Source organism: Narcine bancroftii, chromosome 3, assembly GCF_036971445.1.
Source record: "Narcine bancroftii isolate sNarBan1 chromosome 3, sNarBan1.hap1, whole genome shotgun sequence".
Lineage (NCBI taxonomy): Eukaryota > Metazoa > Chordata > Chondrichthyes > Torpediniformes > Narcinidae > Narcine > Narcine bancroftii.
The window spans coordinates 260656739-260675786 of NC_091471.1; the positions used below are offsets into that span (position 1 = coordinate 260656739).

A 19048-nucleotide genomic window follows, 5' to 3' on the forward strand; every position below is an offset into this window, starting at 1 on the left:
TAAAAGATTACTTATGCTCATACCTCTTTGGAATTCTCTGTCCCTACAGCTGAGGAGCTCATTCATTGAATGTTTTCAAATCAGACCAATAATTTCTTGATATGGGGGAAACAACGAACATGTGAATGGGACAGGAGCATAATGTTGAAGTTGAAGATCAGACACTACTTGCTGGATGGCGCAATAGGGCACGTTGACCTCCCACTGTTATGTTCTGACAAAAGAAACCACATAGAGGCAGGAAATAAGAAAAGCATCCATGACATTTATTGATGCAGTTTAATGCACAACTGAACATCTAAAGAATTTTTACAATATATAAAGAACATACAGGTGACATAATATATATAACTACACAGAACGCTATATCAAACATGGGGCTGAGGGGATCAGCGAACTGCCAACATTTGTGTTCAATACTGCTGGGACATAACATAAAAGTTTAATGCAATTATACATCAAACACAATTGGCAGGCAGCAGGGATACTGGACTGTACAGTCATAAATGATAGATATTAAAAATATATATTTAACAAAAACACAGGTTCAAGATTGGCTGAGGTCCCTGTTGGCACAACGTACTGACTTTATGAAGTAATTACGACTTCAATTCACTTACAAGGAACCAGCTCTGAATTCAAGCTCTCGGTTCTCATTCCTGTCTCCAGTGGGTGCTGACTGGACAAATTGCAGGAATCATGAGTGCAGGATCCCGGGGAGGGGAATCCAAGTGGGCGCAGGATCCGTGGGTATGGGATCAGTGGCAACAGGGGGCAGGCAATACTGAAGTTGGGGCATACAGGATCTGGGAACAGAATCCAGGGGAACAGGCTCTCAGAACTGGGGCATGCAAGATCCACCAGTGGAGGATCAGGTGGGTGCAGTGATCAAGGGGAAACGTCATGATGTACTGGTTTGCTGACCAGATTGATCTTAATCCGGAGGTGTGAGACCAATTGGAAATTCCTTCCACCTGCACGGAGCTCACTATGGCATATCCGGAGGTTGTACAGCTTAATATTGGTACCGATCATACACTCATGGCCCTCCTTGACAACGCAAGGGATTCTGGATGGACTTTCAGCCTCTAAGGAATACAACATTATCCCATGAAATATTACTGAAAGGCCATTGCAGCCCCTTCCTCACAACAGCAAAACAGTCTCTTGTTATTGATATCCTTGACAACTTCTCATCCGGGTTGTGAGGATCATCTTTCCCCTCACCATTGTCACACATATCAAAGACTGGTGTCCAAACACGAGCAGCAAAATATCAAACAGGAAAACAAGGATTCAACGCCACAAAGTCTACAGATAGAAGCAAGCGTTTAGCACATTGTGGGCACTGGGCCTTCATGCTATTTTTTTATAGGTGAGACACCACGGACATGGACAAAGGATGAGTGGAGCTTGAGAGGGTTCATGAACGAAGCCGGGGGGCGGGGAAGTTGGTGTCTGCCAAGCGAGAGCCAGTAGACCTGAGAAAGTGTTCACTTCTGCTGGACACAATGTTGGTCGCATTTTGGGTCGCTGGTGGATGGAGGCAGATGGAAGGAAGGGAGTTTCCCACAGGGAGAGCTGTCACATTTGTAGTCTGGACATCTGAAAAGTCTACCTCCTCGGGACAAATTGTGTTTTTATTTTAATTGAATATGGGGGAAATCATTTTGCCCTTCTAACCAGAAACACCCAATGTTTTTCCATCATCAAACCAATAAATTAAATTGCTTAAATTTCACCCAGACCTTTCATCAAACTCATGACTGGGTAAAATAAATCATTCAGCTATTTCACCATGTGAAGCCTTATCCTATTTCATTTGAATTGTTTCTGTTCTTGACCACCTCAACGAGGTCCACACAATTGACTCCTTCCAATGTTTACACACTTGACATGAATGTGATCCACTGTCATTTAGATGAGACATTAGGTAGATGCTAACAATCCCTTGAAAACCCTGGAGTACCTCCTGGAATCACTAATATCTGAAGCTACACCATCAGATCATCTTAATATTTAAGACCTACAACAATCCTTAACATACATGCCAAATATGAAAATTATGGTGGAAGTTGAGGCCAAGATCTTTTGTTGAATCCAGACTACTCAATAGGTAGCAGGGATTCAGGGCATATTCCCTGCCAGAACAAGCTCCAGGTACTAAATGAATGCCAGAATCTTTGAAGTAAATTACTGACAATAAATCGGTACAATATTTATGAGGAAGCTCATTCTGGTCAAGGCTACATTCAGTTTTTGATGCATTGACAGGCTTGATCATGTGTTGTTGACCCAAGGGTTGAACAAGGTTTTCATCTCCCAAGTAGGCATAATTACCCAAAGGGCCGAGTCTGCTGGGTGGGACTGTTCGAGATCAACCACAAGGATTCTGGGTTTCTCCTTTGTTTATGGGTAATCAAGGAATAGAACTAGGAGCCTTTGGATCAGCTCTGCGATGCATTCACCGTTCAAGCAATAGGGACAGGTGAGAGGAACAGGGCAGACTGAGCACTCCGCAGACATGAACCTGTGAACAAACTACACAGCACATTTGTGTTCCCAGCGTTGAAACTGGAGGAAGCATTTTAATTTCCAGGACACTGGGGTGAAGTCTGAAGGAAATCTTCGTTGGTAAAGATGCAGATGGGGAAAAGGTGGAGAGGGTATCTCAGCATGCAGGGTGCTTGGCAGAAAGTTCCTCTGTCTGAAAGGTAAAATTTGTTGTGCAGTTCCGAAACTGCTAAAGTATGCGGAAGAAGCTTCCAACTCTGGGGGCTGGGAAGATGCAATTCCTCAACTAAATCCAAACCTCGCAAAGATACAAAACGTGGGAATCAGCTACTCAGCTTATCAAAACTTGATAGATTCTGAAGGACAGTAGGCAGATACCAGCTCATCAGTGAAACACTAAACACCCCTCCACTCTCCCTTCCCCATGTCAAGATAATGATAGAATAGTGTTGTTTGGTTAACACAGCATCATGTAACCAAAATACCCACATTCTGGGCTGGCTTGGCCTGCTTCAGGACCAAGGCCTTTATGAATCACTGTCGTTTGAATGGACAACAGGTTTTATATAAAGAAAGGTATTAAAACAGTAAAATGTTGAGCACCCTCCCCATCCCATCCCCTCCCCTCCCCACTCAGCCCCATGCTTCAATGTAACATCTTCCATTCCTCCATTAGGCCTCAAGCTTTCATCCAACTTAACATCTGATGATTCACTACAGCGAGGTGTAGCAGATGCAGCTACACGGGTAATTGTCCATTAAATATTGTTTCGTTTTGCTTTCAATTAGCCATCCACACTTTCTTCTCATTTCCAGTGGGGTTGCACGAGGATCAGAAGAGACAGTTCGCAGGGTTTGCTCACACACTCATTGTCATACTTGGGGAGTACTGGGGAAAGAAAACACAACCATTAGATGCAGTTCCTCCACCTGGATCAAAGAAAGCCATGCCAGCGTCATCCCTTAACAGTCTCTGCTCCACAGAGAGCAACCCCCAACCTCTGAGTCCCGCCCACCGCACCTTGGAGTTCTGTATTTATTTCTGTAAATCTCCTCCACACCCTCGCTCTGAGACCCCAAAAGGGTTTATAAAATTAGCATGCAAGGTTTTTTATTAACAGACCTGCACAGAAACAACAAACACACACGTGCATAAAAACGTCCATAAAATGGCTTTATAGGATTTATTTTTAATTATCTATCAGTAGTTGTTCTGACTACAAAGATGAAATATTGCTCTAATGAAACCCGTCAGATTCATTAATGCACTTTTGGGACGATAACTTGCCTTTAATTGACTTGCCACCAGAATGACCCAGGCCCAGACCAATGTGGTTTATTCTTAATACCTTCTAAAGGGGCCTAGAAAGTCGCTCAGCATTTTTGAAAAGATTTACCATCTTCTTTTTCAAAGCAATGAAGGGTGGGCAATAACCACCCTGCAGGACAGTCAAATGCACATTCAAAGAATGAATTAAAGGGAATTGATAGGAATAAAATACAGTAAAACCCCTGGTATTGGCACCCATGGGGATTGGTAGATGCCGGATAAGTGAATTTTCCGGTTACTCGAGACTGCGTGTTGCGTGATTGGTGAACTAATGGCGAGGCATGCCAATTTTAAATGCGTATTTTTTGCCTTTTAATTTTCTGCAATTTTTTTTGCCATTGCATGAGTCTGCAGGTTGCTTGAATTCTGAATAACATGGGTCTTACTGTAATTGAAATGAATTAGCAGGAAGAGATATCACTGTTCCTCCTCCTGATCTCTGTCTAACAACCTCTGGATTAGAGGGAAAAGATGAAGCATACATAGAAAGGTTAAATAAATATTTTAAAACTCTAGTTGCTGGTAATCTAAGAACAGAGAATTTCCAGAAATACTCAGCAAGTCAAGCTGCACTTGAGGGAAAAGAACAGTCGATGATTCGGGTAGAAGGTCCTTCCCTCGGAATTAGGAAGAAGGCAAAGGTCGCTTGAGAGACTGCAGCGAAGGTGGGGAAGGGTGTCAGGGAGATAAGCTGTAACAGAGGTTAATGAATGAATGAATGGGAGCAATCAGGCAAAATGGCAGAAGCAAAAGAAAGCAGGAGTGGTAACTGTGGAGATAAAAATATCTCTCAGATACTTATAGTCATTCTGCAAATTTCCACTGAGGCTGGAGAGGGAGCCAAAATTAGCTGAGTGAAATGAGAGGAGAGAGGAAAGAGGGGGGGGGGGAGGGGAAGAGAGAGAGAGAGAGAGAGAGAGAGAGAGATAAAAAGGGAGAAGATAGACAATCTGCATCTTAACTTACACTTTCATTTTGGAAAGGATTTAAGAAGTTTCCTGCCATCTCGCCATCATCTCGTGGAGTTCCTGGAGGATTGCTGATCCCCGTCATGTTGTTCGGGGAATTCTATATGGAAAGGGATAGCATGGGTTGATTAATGTTATAAGACAATCTGAGGGTTATCTCTGTTCTCCTCCAGCAATACATGAAATTATTTCACAGTAAACAATTACAAATTCTAGAAGTGAGAATTTATCCAAGACAAATTAATTTAAACATGTTCCTGGTGTGAAATAGAGGAAGGAGCATTCTTTCTTGTAAGTAGAACCATAGAATCCTACAGAACAGAAAAAGGCTCTTCATTTGATTTGGTTTGTGCCAAACTATTATTCTCCCAGTGACCTGCACCCAGAGCCTATCCTCACATCCATGTATCTATCCAAATTTTTCTTAAATGTCAAAATAGAGCTGGTATTCAAGGGGATTGTGAAAGAAATTGTAGCAAACAATCCATAGATGGAGCTGTACACAGTTTAAAATTAATTTAAACATGTTCCTGGTGTGAAATAAAGGAAGGAGCATTCTTTCATTCAACTTAGTCATGTGTGAAGGTTAGATCTTTCTTGTAAGAAATTTCTGAAGTATTAACAAGAATTACAAGGGTGACCTTTCCAGGCGATCCAGAACTTTATTTATTAGGCAATTTTATAGACGTAAGTAAAGATCTTGCAGAGTTTCAAATTTCATTTTGTTAAATTTTCACTAGCAGAGGCCAAAAAATGTATTGCAATCACATGGAAGTTGGACTCTCCAGTTACCTTGGTGAGGTGGATAGCAGAGATGGGCAGTGGGATACCAATGGAAAAAAGAACATATCATTTAAGGAACAATTGTGATACATTTCTTAAAATATGGCGACAATATTTGAACTATGTTGGTGCCCAGCTTTAATAACATTGCTAAATTCAGAAGTGATCTCTCCCTGAATCCTGCGATTAATTTAAACTGTGAACCCTGACAGTGTACAAAAAGGTATTTAAAAAAAGGGGGTGGGGGGGTGGTTTTGAACAGAAGGGGGTAGAGTTAGGGTTTTTGTATGTGTGATTTTTCTTTTGCTTCATCTAAAATTTTATATATATATCTTTTTATTGAAATGTTATAATTGTTATTTTTTTAATGAAAAATAAAGTATTTAAAAGAAACATGTTCCTGGATATGGAATTTAAACAGGGAGATTCATACATTCCTGAACCTGACCAGAAGGTCGCCTCATTGCAAATGTGCATTGGTGTCAGAGCTCTAATGCTCTTGACCTCACTCTCAGACCGAAAAGCATTTCAGCGGGCGATGAAAACTTCCCAGTGCAATATTGGCATCCAATTGTCCACCAGTGAGAACATCTATCAGGAACACTGTCTGGGCCGGGCGAAGAGCGTCATCAAGGATGTATCTCACCCTAACTATAGACTTTTTTTCTCTTCTCCCATCCCCAAGGCCTCTCACAGGAGCCTTCACTCTCAAGCCAGCAGGCTCAAGAAGAGCTTGTTTCCCTGAGGCTGTGGCCCAGCTGAACCTTAAATCCCAGGGACTGCACTAACATTGCACTGTCAGTACTTTTAGAATTGTTTGTTTGCTGAATGCACTTTTTAAAAATTTCCACATAGTTATTTGTATTTGTAAATGGAACTTTTAAAAAAGAAATTCCTGGTTGAATGCTAATTGTATCTTTATTTGGCTCAATGACAATAAAGTTGAATCTAATCTCTGATTGGCCCAGAGCATTCTGACAGTCAGTATTTGGAAAGTCAGTGTTATTCTAATTGTTAGACTCCAAAGATCCATAACTAGTATTTCAAGTAAAGCAGAGCAGTTCTCATCCTCCTGGACCCGATTCACTTCTCATTTAACAGCGAAAGCAAACTATCTAGTTATTATTCTGTGTGGATAATTTTTCTGTTGAATTTCCCAAATCAAAGCAGTGCCTATAATTCAAGAGTAAAACATGAATGTCTCCACACACCATGATTGAGAAACAAGCAGGTCTAACAGAGTAATTTATATAGCAAAAATAAAGCATCTTTATCTTTGCTCTATAAAGTTCTCTATTTGAGCTGCTGACATTCTCCAGCTTTATGTTTTATGGATAACTCAAGACATGGCTGCAAGACACTGAAACTCTAAAAGCTACTGTGGACTTGTAAGGCCTTACTGATCATGTAACCCATTGCAAGGTGTCAAGAGAATGGAAAAAGTGAGCTTGAAGAGAACTTTAACACACAAAGCTGAAAGTGAATAGGAGGAGACTGGACGGGAACAGAGCAGAAGTTTCTGATGAAGTTTATGTAACAAGAAGACCAGCAAAGTCGGTGTGATGTGCTATGTGTTCTCTACATTGTCCAGGCACCAACATACCTTCGACAATCCATCAATATCAGCAGAACCTGGAAATAGAGAAAGACTATTAGTTGCATCCCTCATCTCGGTTCAAAGACTCAGACTCCGCCCCCGGAATATATTGCGGAACTGGAAAGATGGCTCAGGGGCAGTATGCAGGCCGTGATGACAAATGGACAAGCGTAGCTGGGACCCATTTGGGAACCCAGGTCTGATTTGGAGAAAGTGGGATGAGTCAAAGGATAAATTATTAAGGGTGAGAGGACAAATACCCAATTCTCCTCCCCCCAGACCAAATCTTCTCCACCCTCTGTCCCCAAGAGGGTACAATGCTTTCCATTCATGTCGGTTCAGGATTGCTGTTACTTGATGTAACTCCAGGAACCACTGCTGAATCATATAAGCCAATTCCTGACTCTCTTCTAACCCAAACCTATGTTGATGTATATTTAATTTGCCCATGCTAATATTTCTATGTTACTTCAGTTCTGTTCTTTTTTCAAAAATAGACTTTATTCACAATATATTATTTAAACACATTCAAAGTCTTTTCACACCCATAGTGCCAATTATATCCATACATTCCCATCAATATATAATGATACATTTGTTCTCTAAATACACGTTACCATCCCTGTGGTACTTTGTTGCTTCTCCCCCCCCCCCCCCCCCCCCCCCCGTGTTTGAGGGATTTCCCCTCGGTCTCAGCCCCTCAATGCCCGGTAATGGGATGACTCTAGACTGTGGTCCTTTCCCACAGTGCCCTCGTGCTGGCTGCGCCAAGTGTCAGTGCGTCCCTTGGCACATACTCCTGAAGCCTGGAATGTGCCAGTTGGCAGCGTTCCCTCGCCGACATCTCTGCGTGCTGAGAAACCAACAGGTTTCGGGCCGACCAAAGTGCATCTTTCACCAGTTCTGTAATCTATAGTTACTGAATATTTCTCAGGGTTTTGTTGATATTCTGTGTGTCTCCAGGCTCATATTCTGCATTACTCTGACTTCAGGTTTGTGGCAATATTACCCTGCCACCAGGCCCACGCCTCTGTAAATCGATATTACTCCAGAGACTCGTCTATGTTACTTTGTGTTATTCCTGGCCTGTATATAGATTATTTTTACTCCACAGCCAAGTCCTAATTATTATAGGTGTTCAGCTATGTGTTCCAGGCCTAAATCTGGATTACTTTTATGCCAGGCTCTTTTCCGAGTCTAACTTGCGTAGCCGAGTGGCTCCCCAAGGTCATTACCTAGCGTTCCATTCATGTGATGAGGCTCCATGCCTGCCATTCCGCCAAGTGGACCCTCAGCTCCAGGACCCATTGAGAACTGAAAGAGAGATAAGGAAGTGACAGAAGTAAAACATGAAAAGTCTGCAGACATCGCAAGACCACATTCTGCGAACAGATACAACGGAGGTGGAGAAATTGAGAGAAAGGAATCCTTGCAGGGGATGGGGTTTGAAGAAATGCTGTCATGGTAGTTGTGGGAGTTGGTGGGTTTGGTAAAAGTTTCTGTAGAAAGTTTTTCTCCCGAGATGGAGACATTGGGATCAAGAAAGGGGAGAGTGTCTTCTCCAATGATGGAGAAAATGAATTTGAAAGTTGGCAGTGAAGTGAATGAAGTTGTCGAGCTCATCACAGGTGCATGAGGCAACACTGATGTGGCCAATATAGTGGAGGAAGAGTTGAGGGGCCTTGCCTTTGAAGGCTTGCAGCATGGATTGGTCTACAAAGCTGACAAATGGACAAGCGTAGCTGGGACCCAGGTCTGATTTGGAGAAAGTGGGATGAGTCAAAGGATAAATTATTAAGGGTGAGAATGTTCCGCCGGGCAGAGGAGGGTGGTGCTGGGAGGGTGATTGGTTAGGTGTTTTATCAAGATAGAAGGGCTTTGAGATCTTCTGTATGAGGGATGGAAGTGCAAAGAGATTGGTGAAGATCTTATTTTAGGAACAGATACGAGAGAGATGGAGAAATTGAGAGAAAGGAATAGAATCTTTGCAGGGGATGGGGTGTGACATAGTGTCATTTTGTGTGGAAGTTTGTGGGTTTGTAAAGAAAGAGTTTACTTGCTGCTCAGGGCCACTCACTACAGTGATGCAGGTGTAGGGTCCACAAGCCACTGTGGGGAATATGCATCTCCCTGGCGTGAGACTCAAGCTAACCCCAGTGCAATAATGAAGGGATGCTGTTCTGTTGAATGGGCCAACTGAGAAGTGTTCTGGTCTTACCGCCAAAACAATCTCACCAATACAACATAATAACATTAAGAACATTACCTTGAACAGTTCACTTGGTTCCTCTCTCCATAGATGCTGCTGACCTGCTGAGTTGGTTTCAGCAACTCTCTGTCTTTAGATGTGCAGCATCTGAGAGATTGTAGTTGGGGATCACAAGCTTCCTGATTGTGGCTTACTTGAGGATGTGAGCAGATCATCTTTGGTTGTAAATAATGGGAAGTTGTTTCCTTTAGAGCAGTGGTTTTCAAACTGCCCCCCCCCCCTTAAACTTACATTCCACCTTAAGCAATCTCTATGCCATCCATGCTCTGTGATTAGTAAGGGATTGCTTGAGGTGGGATGTGGGTGGAAAAAAGTTTGAAAACCACTGTTTTAATCGACCCTCATTGATTCGTTATGTGCATATTTTCATAACTCCAAACGAAATGGGCCAATGACAATTTTTCTCAAGCAGAACATTTCAGTTACAATTGGGATTCTCAACCTTCCCTTCCCACTCACAAGCAATCCCTTACTCATCACAGAGCACCAATGGGATAGGGGTCACTTATGGTGGAATGTGAGTTGGGGGAGGGGGCGCAGTTTGAAAACCACTGGTTTAGAGGATAGCCTAAGTATCAGAGATACCGATTTAATACTTTCAATAGAAGAGTGAGTGGTGGTTTGGAACTCATTGTTTGTTTGTGCTGGAATCTAATTGGTGCTTACAGAAGGAATTTGGATAGACACGAGAAAGAAAAAAATTGCAGGGTGAAAGATTGGGGTAGATGGGATTGCTGCAACAAGAACCAATACAGTCTTGATGGGCCAAATGGCCTTTTTCTATGCTGGCACAATTGGAAGATACCAGCCTGCTTTCCAGGCAACTTGAATTATTCAGCATTCTTGGTGCAGTAAAGCATTGCAAGATATTCCAAATCAAGCAAAGTTTAGTACGACTGTGACCAAAGGCTCAGTCAAGGATGTCGGATTTTCAGGACCATCTTAAGCATGAAAGAGATGGAGAGATTTAGGGCAAGAATTATATAACTTCAGGTCCAGCTGAAGGTATGGGGCACCAATGGTCAAATTAGGGGATGACTGAGAGCCCACACTGTTGGTCATTAGGCACAAGCCCATGGGCAGACCGCGAGACTTCGGACACTAACAGTAGAGTTTTAGATGACTCCATGTTATTCAGTACAAGAGATGGGGATCTGGTTCACAGCATGTTGGAACTGACACATCTGTGGGTAACAGGGCCGTGAACCAGGGTTTTAGCAGCTGTTGGGCTGAGTAAGGGTTCGTTATCCTTCAATCCTTCCTGAAGTTGCTGACATGTGAAAACACAACGCTGGAGAAACTCAGCAGGTCAGACAGTGTCCTTTATACAGCAAAGATAAAGATGCACAGCTGACATTTTTGGCTTGAGCCCTTCATTGAGGTATGAGCAAAATGTAGCCCGAACAAAATGGTGAATGGTGGGGGGGGGGGGGGGGGGGCAGGGAAGAGCACGGTCCCACAGGCAGGAGGTAGTAAATGGATGAGAGGGAAGGCACACCAGCAAACAAGGGGCAAGGGGGGATGTCTCTGTAAATGAAGAAGGAAAGGGGGTGGAGAGCTGGAGGAAAGAAGACAGAGGAATGGGGAAAAGAGAGAGAACGGGGAGTGGGCTAGCAGGAACTGAAGTCGATGTTAATACCATTTGGTTGGAGAGAGCCCAGACGGAATATTAGGTTTTGCTCCTCAAATTTACTGATGGCCTTGGTTTGCCAGTACATAAGGCCATGGACAGGCATGTCATCATGGGAGTTTGGCGCAGAATTGAAACGGTTGGCCACTGGGAGGTCCCTGTCACTGATGCAGATAGAATGAAGGTGTTCAGTCTACTTCTAGTCTCTTTGATGTAGAGATGGCCACAACGGAAGCACTGGATGCAGTAGATTACTTCTGCAGATTTATAAATGAAGTGTTGCTTCACTTGGAAGGGCTGTTTGGGGCCCTGGGAGGGAGGAGGTGTGGGCGCAAGTGTGGCACTTCCCTGTGGCCGCAGGGGAGGAGGTTAATGGGAAGGGATGAGTGGGTGAGGAATCACAGAGGGAGAGGTCCTTATGAAAGGTGGACAGAGTAGAGGGGGGACGAAGATGTGTCTGTCTGGTGTTGGGATCATATTGTAAGTGACGGAAATTATGGAGGGTAATGTGTTTGATGCGAAGGCTCGTGGGGTGGTTGGTGGAGGCTAGTGGGCTCACTGCTGACTTACATTGGTGCAGATACCTCTTCAGTTATTTTATCTAATGGGTTGCAGGTACAACAGGTTATTAAGAAGGCAAATGAAAAGTTGGCCTTCATCCCTAAAGGAATTGAATTCAAGGTACTGGTGAGGCCACACCTGGAGTACTGGGTGCAGTTCTGGTCTCCGTACTTGAGAAAGGTATACTGGCCTTGGAGGCCGTCCAGAGGAGGTTCACCAGGTTGATCCCGGAGATGACGGGGTTGACCTACGAGGAGAGACTAAATTGTATGGGATTATACTCACTCGAATTCAGAAGAATGAGAGGAGATCTTATAGAAACATATAAAATATAGATAAGATAGAGGCAGGAAAATTGTTTTCACTGGTGAGACCAGAACTAGGGGACACAGCCTCAAGATTCAGGGGAGTAGATTTAAGATGGAGATGAAGAAAAACTTTTTTTCCCAGAGAGTCGTGAATCTGTGGAATTCTCTACCCAGGGAAGCAGTTGAGGCTACTTCAATAAACCTATTTAAGGTTCAGTTAGATAGATTTTTTTAAATAAAAAAGGAATTGGGGGATATGGGGAAAAGGCAAGTGGAAGGAGTTGAGTCAATGATCAGATCAGCCATGATCTTACTGAATGGTGGAGCAGGCTCAATGGGCCGGACGGCCAACTCCTGCTCCTATTTCTTATGTTCTTATAACACTGTAGAAGCCCTTTATGACCCTTGAAACCTGTGCCACCCTATTAACCCCATCTGGTTTTGGAGTGTGGGAGGAAGCCAAGAGCTCCCGGAGGAAACCCACAAGAATGTACAAAGTCCTTACAGACAGCGCCAGATTCGAACCCAGGTCACTGGCACTAACCGCTTCACTAACCATTGCTTCACTCAGAATTCTTATATAAATCGTGTTAAGTCTGTGCCTGTCGTCTTTTTGACAGAAGCATGCAGACATCAGAATTCTCTCTCAATCGTCCAACCAATCTCCACATTCTGATGTTATTGACAGCACGGAGCAGGGATCCTGCTCCTAAATTACCCCACATACGCAGCTCACTCATACTTACACCAGGTCGACTCCCTCCAGGTCCAATGGGATTCATCATTGTGTACATGTTCTCGCTAGAGTTGGTGGAATCTAATGAAAGACACAAGGCTCGGAGGTTGCTGTTGTTTCAAATCACAATCTGACTCAATCAATAGAACAGCGAAGAGAATGATTCACGTTATTGGCCCTGAGCTTCAAGCCGTGAGAGGCAGTGAGCAGAGACCCTACTTCCTCAATCTCATTCTCCCCCATTGGGAGACTTGGATCCCAGAGCAGAGACCCAGTGTTTCCATTGGATTAAAAGGAAATCGACAAGGGTCTTATGGACCTTGGTGGCAAACATTGCAACCAGAACCCAAGCATTGGACAATGAAGATTTTGCTTTCTGAACACTTTTGGGTGTATTTTATGGATTTTGGGCTGCTGATCACAAAAATTACCTTAACATTTTCCTATCACATACTATTTTTTAGATATAACCTATTTTTGTGATTTCCCGTCTACTTCAAGCAGACAAAACCATGAGGTGCACATGTCATTGAAAATTCATTTTCTGCATTCACACTTGGACCTCTTCCAGTTAATGATGAACATGGTGAAAGGTTTCACCAGGGCATTGCAATCATGGAAAAGCAGTATCATGGCAACTGGAGTCCATTAATGCTGGCCGACTCTTGTTGGACACTAACAGGAGAGGCATCAGATGCTGAGCACAAACGAAAATCAGCGGCAAAACATTTTTAGTTCTCAGATGAACTATCGCAATGTGTCATTATACGATTAAACCTGCTAAATTCAATCAATGTTAATTTAATGTTTCTCCAACTTCTCATGTGATACAGCAAATCTGAAATTATCTTTGTGTTCAGCTTGAAGTTGTCTATTATAATCCCCAATTTCTTTCAGGAAGCAAACCTTTTAGAAATGTCATTGTCCAGTATAGTTTATCAAGCACAGAGGTCACCAGTTGACTTGTGGGCCCTAGTGGAAAAATAACATAATCTAGAGTACAGAGAAAGATTAAGGAGAAGGAGACTGGGACTTTATTCATTGGAATGTAGAGGGCTGAGAGGGGATTTGATAGAGGTTATGATGGGGATAGACTAGACGTGAGTAGACTCTTTCCCCTGAGGGCAGGGGAGGTCGGAACAAGAGGGCATAAGTTAAGGGTAAGGGGAAAAACCTTTAGGAAAAATGTTAAGAGGATGCTTCTTCACTCAGAGAGTAGTGGCAGAATGGAATGATCTTCCAGAGGAGATAGTTGTGGCAGGGTCCGTTCTGTCATTTAAGAGAAGGTTGGATGTGTACGTGGATATTAGGGGGTTGGAGGGTTATGGACCAAGAGAGGGAGGGGGGAGCTAGTGGAGTTGTTCAAGTGAACTGGCGCGGACTCATAGGGCCAATATGGCCTGTTTCCGCACTGTAAACTGTTATATATTATATCATAAAGCACCCCACCCCAACTAGGAATATTCATTTCCAATTCCACCTGTCTGTTGCGTCATCAAGCACAGGTAGAATCCTGGATGGAATAGTTTCAGCCACTGATGTACATCAAACCTGTAACATCTCTCCCAATTGAGCTGCAAGGAGCTTACAGCCAAGAAGACCTCCTGACACTAGCACATCCTCCAGATGAATGCACTAGTGTTGGGGTGAAGAGTTTACCAGACATCCACCAGGTTGAGGAAGCTGAACAGTTTCCTCAAATTCTCCACCCATAACACAGTGAGCTGAAGCTGCTTGTCACGTTGATGAAGTACGATCATCTCCTCTCAAACAGCCAGACCGGTGCTGTTACTGTCTCTGCCCTGGGACATAATGGAGGAACCTTTACTCTGCATCTCCTCTACACTGCTGGGGTGTTCGATGGGATGAGCTCATTTTATTCTGAGTAAATTATTAGTTGAACATAAATATTTTGATGCTTGTTGTGGTTCTATAAAGAGTGGAACAGACGGGTTGAAAGACCTGTTGGGCTGTTATCGTTCACCGTCCAGTGCCCCTTGGAGACCACTGGTCAATCCCCATTCCCATTGTTTCCAAAGAACAAACAGGGGAAGAGATTCATTACCTCCAGGGCTGGGAATGATCGGCGTTCCTGGGGGACCACTGCCTGGTGGACCCTGGAAGAGATGGGGAAAAAAACAGATCAACTCAGGGAAACAGAAAGTAGAGGATCGCTGGGGGGAGGGGACCCCTCTCTTTCGTGGTATGTCCATACTATTTTGCGCCCTAGGGACTGAGCGTGTGGGGTGGTGGGGGGGGGGTGTTGACTGGGTAGAGTAGTGGGAGCAATACCTAATATGACATTCGACGTATGCCATACCCCTTCCCCCTTCTGTGTGCTTATAGTACATTAGTCAGAACCTGTTGGAATCTTTATTCAACAGTGCCCCTCAGAGGTCTGCGCCCTAGAGAGGTGCCTAGTTGGCTTAATGGTAGCACCGGCCCTGGGTAGAGGTAAAGGGGGAGGCAGGATTGAGTGGCAGAGAGGAGGAGGGAAAGTGAGCAGGTGAAGTGAGAAGCCACTGATTAGGGAGGTGGGGAGGAGAATCAGGAGAACTGCATACCAATTGATGGTGGGGGTGGAACAAAAAGGTTCAGGAAAGGGTGGGTATGACAAGAAGGGGGTTTTTATGAGATTCATGGCATTTTTTAAAAAATTTTTTTATTTTTCACACCATAAACCACATTGACCATGATACATACTTTTTCCTTTTCAAATATATACAGTGCCATTTTCTACCCCCCCCACTCCTCCCATCCCACCCTCCCTACCTCCCCCCCCATCCATTTAAAGTACAAAATCTAGGATACATTAAACCAGTCAAACAATGTTGTCATTCAATAAAAATAAACAAGAAATTCCACTGAGTCAATTCTTTTCATTTCCTTCTCCTTTCGTTAATTTAGGTAGTGAATGTCCCTGGTAGGTTTTCTCTATTGTGTTTCATGTAGGGCTCCCATATTTGTTCAAATATTTCAATATTATTTCTTAAATTATATGTTATTTTTTCTAATGGAATACATTTATTCATTTCTATATACCATTGTTGTATTTTCAAATTATCTTCCAATTTCCAGGTTGACATAATACATTTTTTTGCTACGGCTAGAGCTATCTTAACAAATCTTTTTTGTGCACCATCCAAATCAAGTCCAAATTCTTTGTTTTTTATGTTACTTAGGAGGAAGATCTCTGGGTTTGTTGGTATATTGTTTTCTGTAATTTTATTTAATATTTGGTTTAGATCTTCCCAAAATTTTTCTACTTTCTCACATGTCCAGATTGCATGAATTGTTGTTCCCATTTCTTTTTTACATCGAAAACATCTATCAGATACTGTTGGGTCCCATTTATTTAACTTTTGAGGTGTAATGTATAGCCCGTGTATCCAGTTATATTGTATCATACGTAACCTCGTATTTATTGTATTTCTCATCGTTCCAGAACATAACTTCTCCCATGTTTCCTTTTTTATCTTTATATTTAAATCTTGTTCCCATTTTTGTTTATTTTTACCATTTGTTTCCTCATTCTCCTTTTCTTGCAGTTTAATATACATATTTGTTATAAATCTTTTGATTATCATTGTATCTGTAATCACATATTCAAAGTTACTTCCCTCTGGTAAACTCAGACTGCTTCCTAATTTGTCCTTCAAGTAGTATCTCAATTGGTAATATGCCAACACTGTATCTTGAGTTATATTGTATTTATCTTTCATTTGTTCAAAGGATAATAATCTATTTCCTGAAAAACAATTTTCTATTCTTTTGATCCCTTTTTTCTCCCATTCTCTAAAGGAAAGGTTATCTATTGTAAAAGGGAGTAACTTATTTTGTGTTAATATTAGTTTTGGTAATTGATAATTTGTTTTATTCCTTTCTACATGAATCTTTTTCCAAATATTGAGTAGATGATGTAATATTGGAGAACTCCTACGTTGTACCAATTTTTCATCCCATTTATATAATATGTGTTCAGGTATCTTTTCCCCTATTTTATCTAATTCTAATCTAGTCCAATCTGGCTTTTCCCTTGTTTGATAAAAATCTGATAGGTATCTTAATTGTGCGGCTCTATAATAATTTTTAAAGTTTGGCAGTTGTAAGTCTCCTTGTTTATACCATTCTGTTAATTTATCTAGTGCTATCCTCGGTTTCCCCCCCTTTCCATAAAAATTTCCTTATTATTTTCTTTAACTCCTTGAAGATATTCTCTGTCAAGTGTATTGGCAATGCCTGAAATAGGTATAATATCCTTGGGAAAATGTTCATTTTAATACAGTTTATCCTTCCTATTAGTGTTAGTGGTAAATCTTTCCAATGCTCTAAATCAACCTGTAATTTTTTCATTAGTGGATAATAATTGAGTCTACATAGATGGCCGATCTTTTATTTATTTGTATACCTAGGTATCTTATTGCTTGCATTTGCCATCTGAATGGTGATTCCTTCTTAAATTTTGAGAAATCCGCATTATTTATTGGCATTGTTTCACTTTTGTTTACGTTAATCTTGTAACCCGACACTTCTCCATATTCCTTCAATTTCTTATATAATTCTTTTATTGATAGTTCTGGTTCTGTTAGATTCATGGCATTGAAGAAAGTACAAGGGGGTTGGGAGGTTTGCACGAGATATGTACACTGGGAGAAGAATGTGTAGGAGAGGGGTGTAAGAGAGGAGTGTGAAGAGGGAAGAGATGGGTTTGGAGGGAGTTGGGTTGGGAGGGGAGAGTGTGGAGAAGGAGTGCAGAAAGGGGAGGTGTATGTAGGGAGAGGGGTATGCAGGGAGAAGTGTGGATAGGTGTATGCAGGGAGGAGAGGGGTATGCAGGGAGATGTGTGGATAGGTGTGTGCAGGGAGGAGAGGGGTATGCAGGGAGAAGTGTGGATAGGTGTGTGCAGGGAGGAGAGGGGTATGCAGGGAGAAGTGTGGATAGGTGTGTGCAGGGAGGAGAGGGGTATGCAGGGAGAAGTGTGGATAGGTGTGTGCAGGGAGGAGAGGGGTATGCAGGGAGATGTGTGGATAGGTGTGTGCAGGGAGGAGAGGGGTATGCAGGGAGATGTGTGGGGAGTTGTGTGCAGGGAGGAGAGGGGTATGCAGGGAGATGTGTGGGGAGGTGTCTGCAGGGAGGAGAGGGGTATGCAGGGAGATGTGTGGGGAGGTGTGTGCAGGGAGGAGAGGGGTATGCAGGGAGATGTGTGGGGAGGTGTGTGCAGGGAGGAGAGGGGTATGCAGGGAGATGTGTGGGGAGGTGTGTGCAGGGAGAAGAGGGGTATGTAGGGAGATGTGTGGATAGGTGTGTGCAGGGAGGAGAGGGGTATGCAGGGAGATGTGTGGGGAGGTGGTGAGGGCCAAAAGGGAGTAGGTGCAATGAGCATAAGGAGGCAAAGGGTAGGTGTGGAATGGGGGGAATCTTAGGAGGAGTGCAGCGTGAGGGTGGGTATGGTCAGGGAGGGGTATGGTCAGGGAGGGGTGTGGAGGGATTTGGACAGGGAGGGAGGGTGTGGAGTGGGTGTGCAGAGAGGGGAGAGATGTGGAAGGGGGTATGGGAGGAAAGGGGAAGGGTATGGAAGGGTTTGGACAGGGGAGGGGTATGGAGAGGGGGTCTGTAGAGAGGGGAGGGGTGCAAGCATGGGTGATAGCCTTGAGAGGATGGCATGGAGAGGTGGCATCCTGGGGGAGTGTGGTATGAGGATGGGTGGACAGGGAAGGGAGGGATATGTGGAGGGAGGGAGAGAGGGATGTGGGCAAGGGTTGCAGGAAGGAAATGGAGGGCAGGGACATGGTGTATCGTGTGCAGGGACGGGCGATTGATTTCCAAAGCTGGGGTAGGGAAGAGAGGCAGAGGAGATGGAGACACTGGGAGGGAAGTGGAGGATAGGTGAAGAGAAAATGAGGGGAGGGGTGATTGGTTGGGTGTGCAGGGGTGGGTGAGTACCAAGCTCTCAAAGTACAGTGAAGAGCAGGGATAGGACATGGGGGGGAGGTGGGGGAGGGGTGTTGGTTTGTGGGAAGGAGTGGTGTGTAGATGGGCCTTTATCTGAGTAGCAGGATGACAATAAACTCACCACGTAGCTGCCCGGTGACGATGAGGAATATGATATCTGGGAGAAAGAAAGAGGCAAACCATTAGCAATGAACTTCCATTATTGGTGCCTTCAGGTTTCATCGTTAGAACTTTGTTTCATCGCCACAAGTAGCCCTGCTTAATTAAAGATAAAATCGATGAGAACGTAGGAAAAGCTGAATTTCCTCCACTTAAGTTTGCTCGGCCTTTCAATTAGATTACAGCTCAACACCTCATATTCTATCTGGCCACCCTCCAACCCGATGGCATTAACATTGAT

The 19048-nt window shown here is 43.4% G+C and overlaps 1 protein-coding gene across 3 annotated transcripts in view; it reads right to left on the minus strand.

Annotated features, from left to right (window-relative positions):
• Positions 1–245: 245 nt before the first annotated feature.
• Positions 246–19048, minus strand: part of LOC138758619 (single-stranded DNA-binding protein 3-like) — a 133786-nt gene continuing 114983 nt past the window's right edge. For all 3 annotated transcript variants that reach the window (XM_069927845.1, XM_069927846.1, XM_069927844.1), the window contains 7 exons: positions 18770–18805; positions 14762–14813; positions 12707–12777; positions 8428–8506; positions 7199–7227; positions 4811–4912; positions 246–3403 (listed from right to left, as the gene is read on the minus strand). In XM_069927845.1, coding sequence (XP_069783946.1) covers positions 3374–3403; positions 4811–4912; positions 7199–7227; positions 8428–8506; positions 12707–12777; positions 14762–14813; positions 18770–18805 — 399 coding nt within the window. In that variant the 3' untranslated portion in view covers positions 246–3373. The remainder of the gene's footprint in view (positions 3404–4810; positions 4913–7198; positions 7228–8427; positions 8507–12706; positions 12778–14761; positions 14814–18769; positions 18806–19048) is intronic.